This window comes from Schistocerca cancellata, chromosome 4 (genome assembly GCF_023864275.1).
Source record: "Schistocerca cancellata isolate TAMUIC-IGC-003103 chromosome 4, iqSchCanc2.1, whole genome shotgun sequence".
In the NCBI taxonomy this organism is placed as follows: Eukaryota; Metazoa; Arthropoda; class Insecta; order Orthoptera; family Acrididae; genus Schistocerca; species Schistocerca cancellata.
Genome location: NC_064629.1, coordinates 443,612,694 through 443,626,380, shown reverse-complemented (window position 1 = coordinate 443,626,380; position 13,687 = coordinate 443,612,694). Strand labels below are relative to the sequence as shown.

Here is a 13,687-nt window from a genome sequence, read left to right as displayed (position 1 = left end):
TCACCTGCAATGGAAGACGAATATTCGAGAACGATAACCACAGGCGCTGCCGAAAAAAAAACCACTCTAAATAGTGGTCTACTGATGATCCAAAGAGGAGCGTCAACAGTCAACACGTCAAGAAGTGGCCACAGTAGCTTCAAACGTTTTATAATATATTTCGCGTATGGAGTTTTCTTCTGTATGGTAAAAAAAAAGTTTGGCCCGGAGAAAGGCTTAACTGGACCAACTGACATATTTTGATACGTGGAAGTGTCGAAGAATGAAAAAGAGAGCGATTCGACGTACTGAGAAATAAAAGAAGTGCTAAGATAAGTGACCAGAACGCATACAGTTGCTGACAGTAATAAAAAAAGGTCCAAAATCTTGATAGGACGAATTCCAGAGTGCTATGGGATTACAAAAGCAATTTAAAAAAGTAGGACTCACCTCCTGTGTTGTCTGGAACAACGTTGCAAAAGCAGCGAACTGAAAAGGAAACTATCTTCCCAAGGAATGGATACCGTAAGCAACTGCTCACAGAGCTTGATGAAGCAACCTGGCCACAATTATACAAACTGCTATTTACATGTGTGAAATGCTCAGGCCAAGGAAATTGTAGCTTCATAAACTACAGATTGTTTTCTCTAGTGTACTAATAGCTCAGAAAACTTTACTGTTTTCGCTGAGAACTTCCCACTCATCTCGCAGTCTTATCCTCTCCCACTGTTTATAGATCATACGCACCCTGGTTCAAATATCGAAAAGAAATACTCATTTATAATTAATAAATCACCACTTCTAAGACTGTTTTGTAGTATTACCTAATTAGTATATGGTAGCTTCATTATAGGTGCGTCAGTTATATGCACAGTCATATATCTCAACTGAAGTAACACTACCATTGGCACCACCACTAATAACATCAACAATGAATGAAGGATAGAATTTAAATGCACATATAAGATTTTTATGTAAAAACCTATGGAAACGGAGGCATAGAAATTTGTTTCCTGTGTAATATTTACCGCTTGGCCATGAAGAGATATTGCTGTCCCATCAATAACACAAGGTTTATCCTGGAAGTGTCCTTAGAAACATGAACAGAAGCAAACGCAGTCACCTGAAAACATTTGCTAGAACACATAGTAAAGCAGTTGTTAGGTTTCTTTTCAATATATTCACTAGAAGAATATACTAGTCTCACCAAGGGTCCAACTTTACTACTGTTGTGACGTAAAAGTCTGTGTCGTCTGTGATAGGATCAGTTTGTGAAAGTCATACACAGGGAATCGTAGTTAAACACGTCCTAGTAGACAATGTGTTCTGTGTTGCGCAGTGTGTGAGGGAGCGATGAGAATCAACGTAACACCAGTACTGGTCATTCCGAGCCTCTTGTTCTCAGTGGTTTCTACAGAACGATATGACCAGAGTTTAAAGCAATGGTCTCCCATTTGGCAGAAACGAGGTTCAAATCCCTGTCCGATCATCCATTTTAGTTTTTCTTTCGTTTCTTTCAAGGAGAATGCCCAGACTGGCTCCCTCGAAAAGTACTGCGCTGACTACCTATCCAATCTTTGATCTGTCCAAGTTTTTGCATCGTTTCCAGTCTACTCGTTGTCGGCTGATACTAAATCATAATCTTGAGACGTAAAGTTCCAATAACATAACTGTAACCATCCCTACAGCGAAACATGGGGGATACAAAAGATGATCAGTTACAACGTGAACTAGAAAATGCCACTGGAGTGTCATTGCTGAATGAGAGGGATTCGAAAAATGAGGGAGAGAGGATTGTCGACGATCATCTACAATCAGAATCAAACGTTGCATCTCGCAGAATCGTGTCTAAATAAGTATGAGAATATTAATCGACTGTAGGAAGCCTCACAAACTTCAATGTAAGCTATTCGAAATCGTTATCGTAATTATAGCCGGATACAGGCCTGCACGTTTCTACACCTCTCACGTGCAGACACTCTTCTGCAGTGCTGTTATACACTATGTGATGAAAAGTATCCGAACACCCCACCAAAACTTAAGTTTTTCATATTAGGTGCATTGTCCTGCCACCTACTGCCAGGTACTCCATAATAGCGACCTCAGTAGTCATTACACATCGTGAAAGAGCAGAATGGGGCGCTACGCGGAACACACGAGCTTACAACGTGGTCAGGTGATTAAGTGTCATTTGCGTCGTACGTCTCTACACAAGATTTCCACACTACTAAACATCCGTAGGTCCACTGTTTCCGATGACTGACAGAGACCGCCGACAGTTGAAGAGGGTCGTAATGTGTAATAGGCAAACCTCTATCCAAGCCATTACATAGGAAATCCGAACTGCTGCAGGATCCACTGCAAGTACTATGACAGCCAGGCGTGAGGTGAGAAAACTTGGATTTCATGGTTATAAGTCACACATCACGCCGGTAAATGCCAAACGACGCCTCGCTTGGTGTAAGAATCGTAAACATTGGACGATTGAACAGTGGAAAAACGTTTGTGGAGTGACGAATCACGGTACACAATGTGGCGATGCGATGGCAGGATGTGGGTATGGCGAATGCTGGGTGGACGTCATCTGCCAGCGTGTGTAGTGCTAACAGTAAAATTCGGAGGCGGTGGTGTTATGGTGTGGCCGTGTTTTTCATGGATGGGGCTTGCACCTCATTTTGTTTTGCGTTGCACTATCACAGTACAGGCCTACATTGATGTTTTAAGCACTTTCTTGCTTCCCACTGTTGAAGAGCAATTCGGGGATCGCGACTGCATCTCTCAAAACGATCGAGCACATGTTCGTAATGCACGGCCTGTGGCAGAGTGGTTACATGACAGTAGCATCCCTGTAATGGACTGGCCTGCACAGAGTCCTGACCTGAATCCTACAGAACGCCTTTGGGATGTTTCTGAACGCTACCTCGTGCCAGGCCTCACCGACCGACATCGATACCTCTCCTCAGTGCAGAACTCATTGAAGAATGGGCTGCCCATTCCCAAGAAACCTTCCCGCACCTGATGGAACGTATGCCTGAGAGAGCGGAAGCTGTCATCAAGGTTAAGGGTGGGCCAACACGATACTGAATTTCAGCATTACCGATGGAGGGCGCCACGAATTTGTAAGTAATTTTCAGCAAGGTGTCTGGATACTTTTGATCACACATTGTATTTCGGCACTGTGGAAAATTTGATTTCTGGACAGATTTCGAATTTGTATTATCCGACCTTCTCTCATCATAACCGGAATCATTTTTTTAAAATTTTTCCTTTTAATTAAGGATAGAATGTAGTGAAACTTATGAAAAGCTCATAACCAAAGACAAAGAACCCGTTACTGTCCGATTACAAGATAAGCGGTGAATATCTAGTCCACGTGACATTCATTGCCAGATAAAAATTTGAAATGCCGTAAGACAAGGTCGGGTGTCAATGTAACTTCGTAGAAGTGGACACCGTCGGCGGGTATCTAAATGATTAAAGTTGCAGTTCTCTGTGACAGGTGGAGTGGCCACCACCGGAGTGCGTTAGTATTGTTCGTGTTGTATTGTTACCAGGCCTGCTTGAGTATATAAGTGGAGTGAACAGTCAGGTGTTGAGTGATCACTGTGGCGGTCACGGAGATTCCGTGTAGTCGTGTGAGACAGCTTTATTAGCACCTTAGGGCCCTCATTGTGGATCTCCACTTCTTCGGTTGTTCGAATCGTTCAATATCCGGATTTGTGTGGTACTTAGATGTGACAGTGGTCCGATGTTGGACCGTATCTGGACGTAAAGGCGGACATACTCGTCATCAAGTTTCTGGACAACCGTGTCTAATGGTCTCCTTGTATCATTCATTGCTGTTCATTTTTTGAACACGACCTACGACCAGCTTAGAGACAGAAGTGATGACACTTTCTGCAGGACCTGACCATCATTTTGCAGGACAATGCTCAAGCACGTACAGTGCAAGTTGTTACTGATTTTTTCGACTGATGGGGCTGCTAAGTGCTATACCACCTACTGCAAAATGGTTCAAATGGCTCTAAGCCCTATGGAACTTAACATCTGAGGTCATCAGTCCCCTAGACTCAGAACTACTTAAACCTAACTAACCTAAGGACATCACACACATCCATGCCCGAGGCGGGATTCGAACCTACTGCACTCCCTGACTTAAGCCCTCGTAAGCTCAATTTGATTTCTAAACTGAAGGAAACACTTCACGGCATTCGCTTCAGAACTGCTACTAATTCGTCGGGAAATAAGTCCGCGCCGCTCGAGCTGTCAACAAAACTGGCACTGCTAAGAGTATTCTACGACTTCCATATCGCTGGCAACGGGTTATGTACAATGCTGGTGAATAATTTGAAGGTCAGTAAAACTTTGAAACACGTATCTCTTTTGAACGAGCTGTAAATAAATAGTTGCCACTATTAAAAGTTCCAACCCTCGTAATAAATGTGTGACAGTCATTGTGGAACCTAGTTGTAATTTTACAATTATTATTACGCCCTTGTATTCCCTAATTTGATATGAAACATTTATCTAGTAACCCTCTGCGAACATGGGTAGATAAACAAAATAAAATAAAATAAAATAAAATAAAAAAGAATGGGGTTTCGAACACAGGGCGCAAAAGTGCGAAGCTGCGTCGCCACCTTTTGTGCCTCCGCTTCGGTTCAGCTTACTGAGTGCTAAGAAGCATATAAATTACGGCGAAAGTTTTCAGCCTCGTTTTCTGAGAAACGGTAGAGTAGCTGCGGATAATCTGAGACACGTGTTTGCTTATTTTGACCCCTCTTCCACTTGGCGAAGTTGCTGGGAAATCAGGTGATGGTACTTGACGTGTTCTACCCGTTAGATAATTTTTTTCTGGCAGTCTCTCCTCATTCCGGCTTTACAATAGCTATTGTAGTACCCTCCATACTGTTTCCCACAATCACTATCAGCATTTCAGAAGTAAAGTAGTTGCGAGCTGATTTTCGTCCCTAGGACGTGTCCTACTTTATTCTACGTGAAGAACAAACGAATGAAACGTAGGAACTTGTGGCGATTATCGATCGGTGAGCACCCACTGGATTAACCTTCGGCAGCAATTTCTAGCCTTTGTTTCTGATTTTAGCCATCAAGACATCGAATACGATCGGCTCTCTCGTTTGTCGTAGTCTGGCGGTAATATTTAAAGGTGAGCGGTGCCTTAAATCAGGCCGTGCTTGGCTTTGTAATTACCGGTGTGCTGACACCGACGCGAGATGCAACGTCTCATCAAAGCGGTGCCGTCCCCTGCTCTCTCTCTTGGGTTTTAGCGGACACGCTCCACGAAACACGCTCTTTTATTTGCCGTTCAGACGACGTTACCGATATGGCCGCCCACGATAGATCGCCGTTGATGGCGTTTGAGATATATTTAACGAACGGAACGTCTTTCAAGGGTTCCCATCCCGAAAGTAGATTAGCGGTAGTTGGCTTTCTTGTGGTGCGCGGTCTCCTCCCTCTGCAACGAGCCGGGTGTCGTGAAGATGGGTGCGGGGGCGATATCCAGGTCATTAGCGACTGCCTTCAAATTATTCAGAAACGCGCTGAGCTCTGACCCTGCAGTACCGGCCGGTGCAGTCTTGGAATGCTCACAGGGCACGAGATATGAATCTAATGAAGGCTTTTTCTCAGCCTAGCTGTTATGAAAATCGTGTTTTATGCGGCTGTTAATGTCAGCGTTCCGAGGGGTCTGAATACCCAAGATATGACTACAGTGCATTCATTTTATGTTGCTTAACAGCTAAAAATGCGTAGTTTTGTAGCAGTTCCAATTCAATCAGCCAGAAGGTGATATTGAGCAAATTACACTTCATTCACAAAGAGCAACCGGAACTCAGAGTTTAATACCAAAATGCAAAAATATTAGTAGAACTTCGAAGACTTTTTCGTTTATTAGTATATTATATATATCATACGTTACGTTGTTTCTAGAGCTTTCACAGTGCTTCGTGAAAGCAGCCACGAGTTTTCAGCTTCCAGACATCGTATAAGTACTTCAATTACCGCGGTAATGAAGGAGAAATTAATTTAAAGAACAACACTCATTATTTCATTAAATTTCATCAGAATTTTGCGTTAAATTTTTTTTCTGGTTACACCACTGGATATATTTTGTTCCAAATGGAAGTACAGCGTTTACCGTATAATTTTCTTAATACTGTAACTTTAATGGTAAAACTTTAAGGACGCTAAGAGTCACGAATATCTACACTCCCTTAATCTGGTGTGGAAACCACTGAGGGAATAAATCCTTAAATTCTCCACCAAGTTTTATGAACAGGCAACTTATTGAAAACATGGAATTATTTCCAACCTCGCTTTTTCGCATAAGCAGTATTAATTCTAATACGAAATAAATTTTCTACGCAGAAAGCTAATTTTTTAACAGGAACTACGACCATGTATGATCTATAATGAAAGCAAAATATTTCATAAGCGTTTTTTTACTAGCTGTGCACAATGTGTAAGCCACTGTTGATGGCTGCTCGTTTCAGAACGTAGATAACCGTTCACAATAATTTCCGTCAATCATTATAAGTATTTACGCATCTTCAAATAGCGTGTGGGAGAATGTTTTATGATCAATGCTCCTCTGCTTTTAGTAACTTTAGTGGAAGATTATGGCGGACAGATCTTGAGTTAAATTAATGTGACGTATAAATAGTTAAAACCTTCCTGAACATAATTTGTACAAATTAGTTTCTGACACCTACGCCTTTCTCAGAATCAGAGATCAACGAATCACATGTATTTGAAAATGTGAAATTCTTTTATTTCAATAAGCCATCCGTATACGTGACATTAATTTTAACATGACTTTATTAGGGACAGAAGCAACTTCACTGTACGAAATACACTGAGAAATTTGATTAAAGATACATAATAGACTAATTATTAAGCCGACTTTGTTTAAATCATTGTGAAGTTAAAAGAGGGAAATAAAGAAACTAAAGTTTGAAAAATTATTATCTTATTTACGAGAAAATTCTTATTATGTGCACCGATCTCTGGTATACAAGTCACATGGAGATATGATGAATTTTTGTTTTATTTAATGTTAATATTCATTTGGGCTCCAGAAGTCGTTTCACACCACACATTGCATTTATTCTCAGTAATTGGTTTGAAATGAAGTCGTGAACAGATTCAGGCAATCCGCCATACACAGTAAAACCCTGTACTAGCGTAACGTATAATAATTTTGAACTAACGAAAGGAGACTTCACCATTGTGAAGCAGCCGACAGTATACATAATTAAATAGACTGAAATAGCCTTCTCCTTCTAGCATTTTGTTTCGTGGATCTGCAGGCAGTGACGTAAATGCTATTATCGATCACGCCTTGGAACAGAAATAAAGGTGAATCTAGTCCTCACTACACCTTACCGTACACGGTACAATGAGCTTTGCCGGCCAGTGTGGCCACGCGGTTAAAGGCGCTTCAGTCTGGAACCGCGCGACCGCTACGGTCGCAGGTTCGAATCCTGCCTCGGGCATGGATGTGTGTGATGTCCTTAGGTTAGTTAGGTTTAATTAGTTCTAAGTTCTAGGGGACTGATGACCTCAGAAGTTAAGTCCCATAGTGCTCAGAGTCATTTGAACCAGTTGAACAATGAGCTTTACCCACGGGGTAGACGGTGTACGCTTGATTATTTTTGTCGTTTTTCTGAGGGCATTATTTGTTGTGACTGTGCTATGAGTATCTTACTGGTGTGTACCATCACTGCCAACTTTAAAATTAATATACTGCACCGCTCAGCAAGATCAAAATTAACAGCATATCCTAGTCGACGAATAGAGGGTACCAGAAACGAAAGTAAATATTAACTCATAGAGACAGCACTGAGTTCCCACTTTTTCATCTTCAAAACTATTGTAACTAAGCAAAGAGAGATTCCCTTTACATAATTCTTTAGCAGTGGCAGAATTTCAATACAAGGCGCTCAACAAGCTGTGTATGAACTTTACCTCGCTAGCAGAAAAGCGAAAGAAGCATGCTACATAACGTTGATAAATAATCTAATCAAATTTATGCCTAAGAAAACCATTACGATTTGCATTGTGTGCTAGGAAAAGTAGCTCTTGGGAAACTCATATTCTTGGATAAACCACTTTCGTGTAATGAATGCCTGCCCTATTTCTGAACTAGAATTCCTACATCGACGTGTGGAATGCGTATCTAAGAAGTAAAATCCCAAATGGACATGTGCAGTCGTCCCAGAACGCTTGAGTTTAATGAAGCTGCATCAGAAACACCTTCGCGTTGGGAAAAAGGTAAAAGGAAATTGCGTGTATGACGCTGTTAGCTGGAAGGCCGCGTCACTGAAGGGGATAGCGCGTAATTTTAGTTCTGAAACATATACTGAGACCCCCAACTAATCTCTATCAATGAACGCAAAACAAAGGCATGGAAATCTCAGAAAAGGAAAGGATTTTTTACTTTTGACAATGCCCGTCTGAGCCAGGTGGGTATCCAGTGAGAAAGAAAGGAGGGGATATCAAGGAAACATTAAAAAAGGAAGGGAACGTAGAAAAATAGAAGATATGTTATACATAGATGCATAGATGTGTGTTCACAATTGTCCACAATAGACAACAGTTATGCTCCGGAACCAGTCGCATCAGAATAGACTTCGGTTCTTTCAGACTGTGTTAATAGCTCACAGATACCCGAAACGACTGACTTGCGCCTGTGCAGCACTCCATAGGAAACAAGCACTCCCCTTTACGGAAGGAACAGGGCTGGTACAGTCTGTCTGTAAACTGAAGTGCCATCGGCGATCGAGGTTAGGTCATTGAAACTTCCGTAGTAGTGTACGTAGATTCTACTTGTGTGCGATTCATGAGTCAGTTATGTTAGTTGCTAGCATCATTTCGTTTTATGTATTTACTGAGTGGCTTAATGAATCAGTTGGTGCCGGCCGATGTGGCCGTGCGGTTCTAGGCGCTCCATTCTGGAGCCGAGCGACCGCTACGGTCGCAGGTTCGAATCCTGCCTCGGGCATGGATGTGTGTGATGTCCTTAGGTTAATTAGGTTTAATTAGATCTAAGTTCTAGGCGACTGATGACCTCAGAAGTTTAAGTCGCATAGTGCTCAGAGACATTTTGAATCAGTTGGTCAATTCCTAATACCTCTGGTAGGCGTCTACTAATTATAGGTTAATAGAGACTTAGCATCTGAGGTCATCTGTCTCCAAACTGTCCTCCGTGATGGAATCAGTGGACCACAGGGATGTGGGTACCAGCCTAAGAACCACTTCCCGGCTAGCCGCACAGCGGCCCTCGTCGTTAATGCGTCGGGTTATTTGGAACCAGGTCAACGGCACCTCCCCGTCCCGGACACGGACATTTTAACGCGCACGGCTATCCGGAAGGGTAATTTTGGTAGGAAGCCCGTCGTCAAAACGGTTTCGACAAAGCTGACGTTCACCAAAAAATGAATTATCGTGTAATTTACAGTGCTGTAGGGAGACAAATAATTGTTCCAGGTACTGTTATATTAGAGATGGTAAAGTTAAGATTATATATCTTTTTGCTGAAATATGAGAACTAAAACTGAATGACAGCTCTCTGCTTGGAACGCACCTCCGTTAGAGACACCATCTTGAAGGTTTCGCATAGCGCCGCCACCTACCGTAACTTCATGAAACAATACGGGCTGAAGCGGGAATATTATAAAATGTCTCTCAACAAATTCCGCATTTTTTCCTTTTTTTTTTTTTACATTCTGACCCAAACAGATTAGAGCAACGATGGACTGGTTATTTGGGGGCGAGAGCAAGTGTACGACTGGGAGACGCAATGAGGCCAACGTTTAAATGAGTTGAGAAAGGGAGCAGTCGCTACGGAGAGGTAGAGGAGCTCACTTTAGGTATGAGGGGCGTTCAAGAAATGATGGAACAAATTTATTTTTCTCGAAAAACTTCAGGTTGAAAAAATGAGGAATTTGTTGTGGGACATTCTTGAATATTCCCGCGTTAGCCCATATAGTTTCACGAAGTTCCGGTAGCTGGCGACGCTATGGGTAACCTTCAAGATGGTGTCTGTAACGGAGGTGCGTTCCAAGCAGAGAGCATTTAGTTTCTATTTGCAGAAAACCAGAGTATCTCAGATATTTATAAGTGCTCCCATAATGTCTACGGAGACCTGGTAGTGGACAAAAGCACGGTGAGTCGTTGGGTTAGGCGTCTGTCGTCATCGTAACAAGATAGAGCAAACATATCCGATCGCCCGCCAACCTGCCGGCCGCATACAGCGAATACTCTCATTGAAGGCGATCGACGGATCGTAATCAATCACCTTGCTTCAAAACTGGATGTATCTGTTGGTAGTGCTGACACACTCGTCCACCAGCTGGGATACTCAGAGTTGTGTGCCCACTGTTTTCCTCGCCGCCTAACAGAACACCATAAAGAGCTTCCATCTCTTTGGCTCAGTGAAGGATGCACTCCGCGGGAAGCAGTGCGTGGGTGATAGGAGGGTTATTGATGTAGGAAAACGTTGGCTCCGACGTCGACCACTAGAGTGGTACCATGTGGGCATAGGTGCCCTCGCAGTAAGGTGGGGTAAGGCTGTGACATTGAACGGAGATTATGTTGAGAAATGGGGTTTTGTAGGCAAAAGGTTGGGAAATAATTTGATGGTTTGGAATGCTGACTAAAACCAACCCTCTTTTTTTTAAAAAAATGTGTTGCATTACTTATTGAATACTTCTCTTACCTGCCGCGGGTCCTCAACGACTGTAGTTACACCTCTGGTCCACACACTGCTCAACACACTGAATCGCATCATATGTGCGGGAACAGCTTCATCAGCCTCCAGGTAGTCCTCATCTAGTGTCGCTTCTCCTCCACCCCCCACACCCACCCCTCCCCCAAAAAATTCCGTGTTAGCCAAATGAAAACGAAGGTGCCGTGAAAACGGCTGCCCAATCAGGTAGCAGAGTTTTATGAGACTAAAATTCAGAAGATGGTTGTGCGCTAAATGCATTAATACTGGTTGAAATTTTGTTGGAAAGTATATTATGGTATAGGCTCTCGTGTAATAACAAAATTAGGTTTGAAAAATGCATTTGTGCTCTTTTATTATAAAAACTGTAGTTAAAAAACACGCCTTGTATTTTAACAAAAATTCTTAGGGTCTTTGAAAACCTCTTGCTGTATAATTTCGGTACAGTAGCTGTCTTCCTGGCACCGAAACATTTCGTTTAACATCTGCCCATTTGTGATTTATGATTCGGTCTGTACGTATTATTCATCAGATATGGGACGTAGGAGTTTTACTAATCGCTGAAACAAGGTTGTCCATGTTGGATGAGGTTGCGGCGTGCAGCAGTGATAGTGAAGTGCGCGCGTGTTGCAGTGGAGAGCCCGGTGCCCGTGGACTACTCGCGACACGCCCACCACGAGCCGCCGCCCGCAGACGACGTGCACCGGCGGAAGCTGCCGCGCCTGCTGAAGCCCGTCTCGCCGGAGGTGGCCGTCGAGCTGGATCGGGGCGGCGGGGGCGGCGGCGGGGGTGGCGCGGGGGCGGCGCTGCTGGCGGCGGCGGCGGGGCGTGCCCGCGCTCACGTCAAGGCGGCCGCCGCCGACCCGGCGGACCTCATGGAGCAGTGGAACCCCAGCCCGCCCTGGTCCGACACGGCTCTGCAGAAGGTGCCCGACATCAGCCACCAGGTCAGCGTCCTCCGCAGTCCCACTCGCTCTGTCGGCTAGCCATTATACAGTCTGGGTGGTGGTGGATCTCTGTTCCTGATCACCGCAGTCTGCGCCAATAGCTCGGGTTAAATTATTAACCTCTGTTCTCCTTATTCGGCGTTTGACACGGTGATGGTGTTCCATCTTCAGTGTCAAGCAGCCCACTACTAAAGCTGCTATCGAACATTATGGTTTTTTTTCCTACTCATCTGGATTAACTTACATTTTTCTATGTTTAGAGCTAGCTGTTATTCATCACTCCAACTAGAAAGTTTGACTGAATCATCTTGTATTGTCCTACAGTCACTCAACGACGACACCTTCCCATGCAGCACAGCATCATCAGCTAACAGCTGCAGGCTCCTGCTTACACTGTCTGCCAGATCATTTATGTATATAGAAAATAACATCAGTTCTATCAAACTTCCGTGAGGCACTCCTGACGATACCCTTATCTTCGATGAACACTTGCGGACGTGAACTCTAATTTCGGTGGGCCCTTTGGCGATTTTCTCAAACACAAAGAAAGAATGAAAGAAAAACTAGACAACGTTGTCATTGGCGACGTAGAATGTAGTTGGACTGGGAAGAAAGGAGAAGGAAATCTGCTTTGTTCTTTCCAGTGTATCTTGTCAGCATTTGATCAAGCATTTTTTGGAAACAACGGAAAACCTAAACCGGAATGACAAGGATTGAATTTGAACCACCGTCCTCGTAAAATGCTAATCGCGTGTCTTACGTAGCAGGAGCTATTTGAGAGGAGTAGTATATGTTCCCGAGGCTGGTTCCACCCTCTAGCTTCTCTATCATCCTCAACAGGAACACAAGCAAGACACTAAAGCTCCATACTCACCCGTCTCAATCTGCTATACTTGCAACGCTACAGTTACATTTCGCTATGGAAAGATGCCAACTTGCACTGAGAAAGGAAACTTGCTCCCAATTAGCCAACAACGTCATACGAGTTTGCTTTACTTCACTCTGTTCGTATACAAATTAGTCGTAATGAGGTAGTGGTGTCAAGAGAGTTGCTTTCCCAACGTTATCGAAGCCTTCTGCAGAGAGTGGACCTCTAAAAGCTTTTTCTGTTGTGTCTTTTGAAACATTAAAAATATTGGTGTGTCATGTGGTATAGATTATATCTAGAACTTTTCTCATTGTTATCCATTCCAAAGACGTCATTCAACAAACTAATACAGTAAATGACTCTTTTATTGTTACCGCTTTTACTCATGGGCAAAGCTGTCAACTAAATTCTTGTGCCACTGGAAGTTTCCATTCTGCATGAAGTACGGTATATAGTTGTACATGGATTTTTGGTTGAATTTTGGTTTGATATGCAGCCGGAACATAGTTTAACACAAAGTTCGTAAGTAAGCCAGCTGTATGAGAGAAAGCATTGTTTTTAACGAAAACGTAACTTTTGCCTATTTCGCCCCAACCTTCACAGTCCACTCATATAGCCAGTTTACCTGCCCCTGTATTTTCAGCCTGATCCAAACACTAGATAAGAATATTTTCGCAGTTACTGCAAGTGTAACTAAACGTTTCTGAAAGGGGGTCAAAATTTTAAGGTAACACAACTGATTTTTCACACATCAGACATTTATTCTTTCGTTTACACCATGAACATTGACCCCGGAAGCTCCATAAAACAGTAATATCACTCAGCTGCGTTGAGAACGTCTGCAGCACCAACACAGGTTTCTTTCGACTATGTTAAGTAGCATTACAATGTCCTTGAATGAAAAGATTTCTTGTTGTCTCAGTTTTCCTTTCATCGAATGTCAGAATTAACATAGCCTTACACAGTAAATGCGAGGATGCAGTATTCAAAACAGTCCTAGGGACATACAATTGTACTTCTGTGTTAGATGAAGACCAAGATACGAGTGCTTACAGCAGCAGCTGCCTGAGAAAAATAAATCTAATTGAGTTTATAGAGATAAATATACAATTTGAAAACTGCGGGGAGAATACACGGATGTGTCAG

The 13,687-nt window shown here is 43.0% G+C and overlaps 1 protein-coding gene across 1 annotated transcript in view; it reads left to right on the top strand.

The window, feature by feature from the left end:
• LOC126184243 (neuronal PAS domain-containing protein 4A) overlaps window positions 1-13,687 on the top strand; it is a 1,173,452-nt gene that overhangs the window by 1,134,249 nt on the left and 25,516 nt on the right. Inside the window, 2 exon segments of the mRNA XM_049926613.1 lie at window positions 11,316-11,472; window positions 11,533-11,673. Of these exon segments, the coding sequence (XP_049782570.1) occupies window positions 11,316-11,472; window positions 11,533-11,673 (298 nt within the window).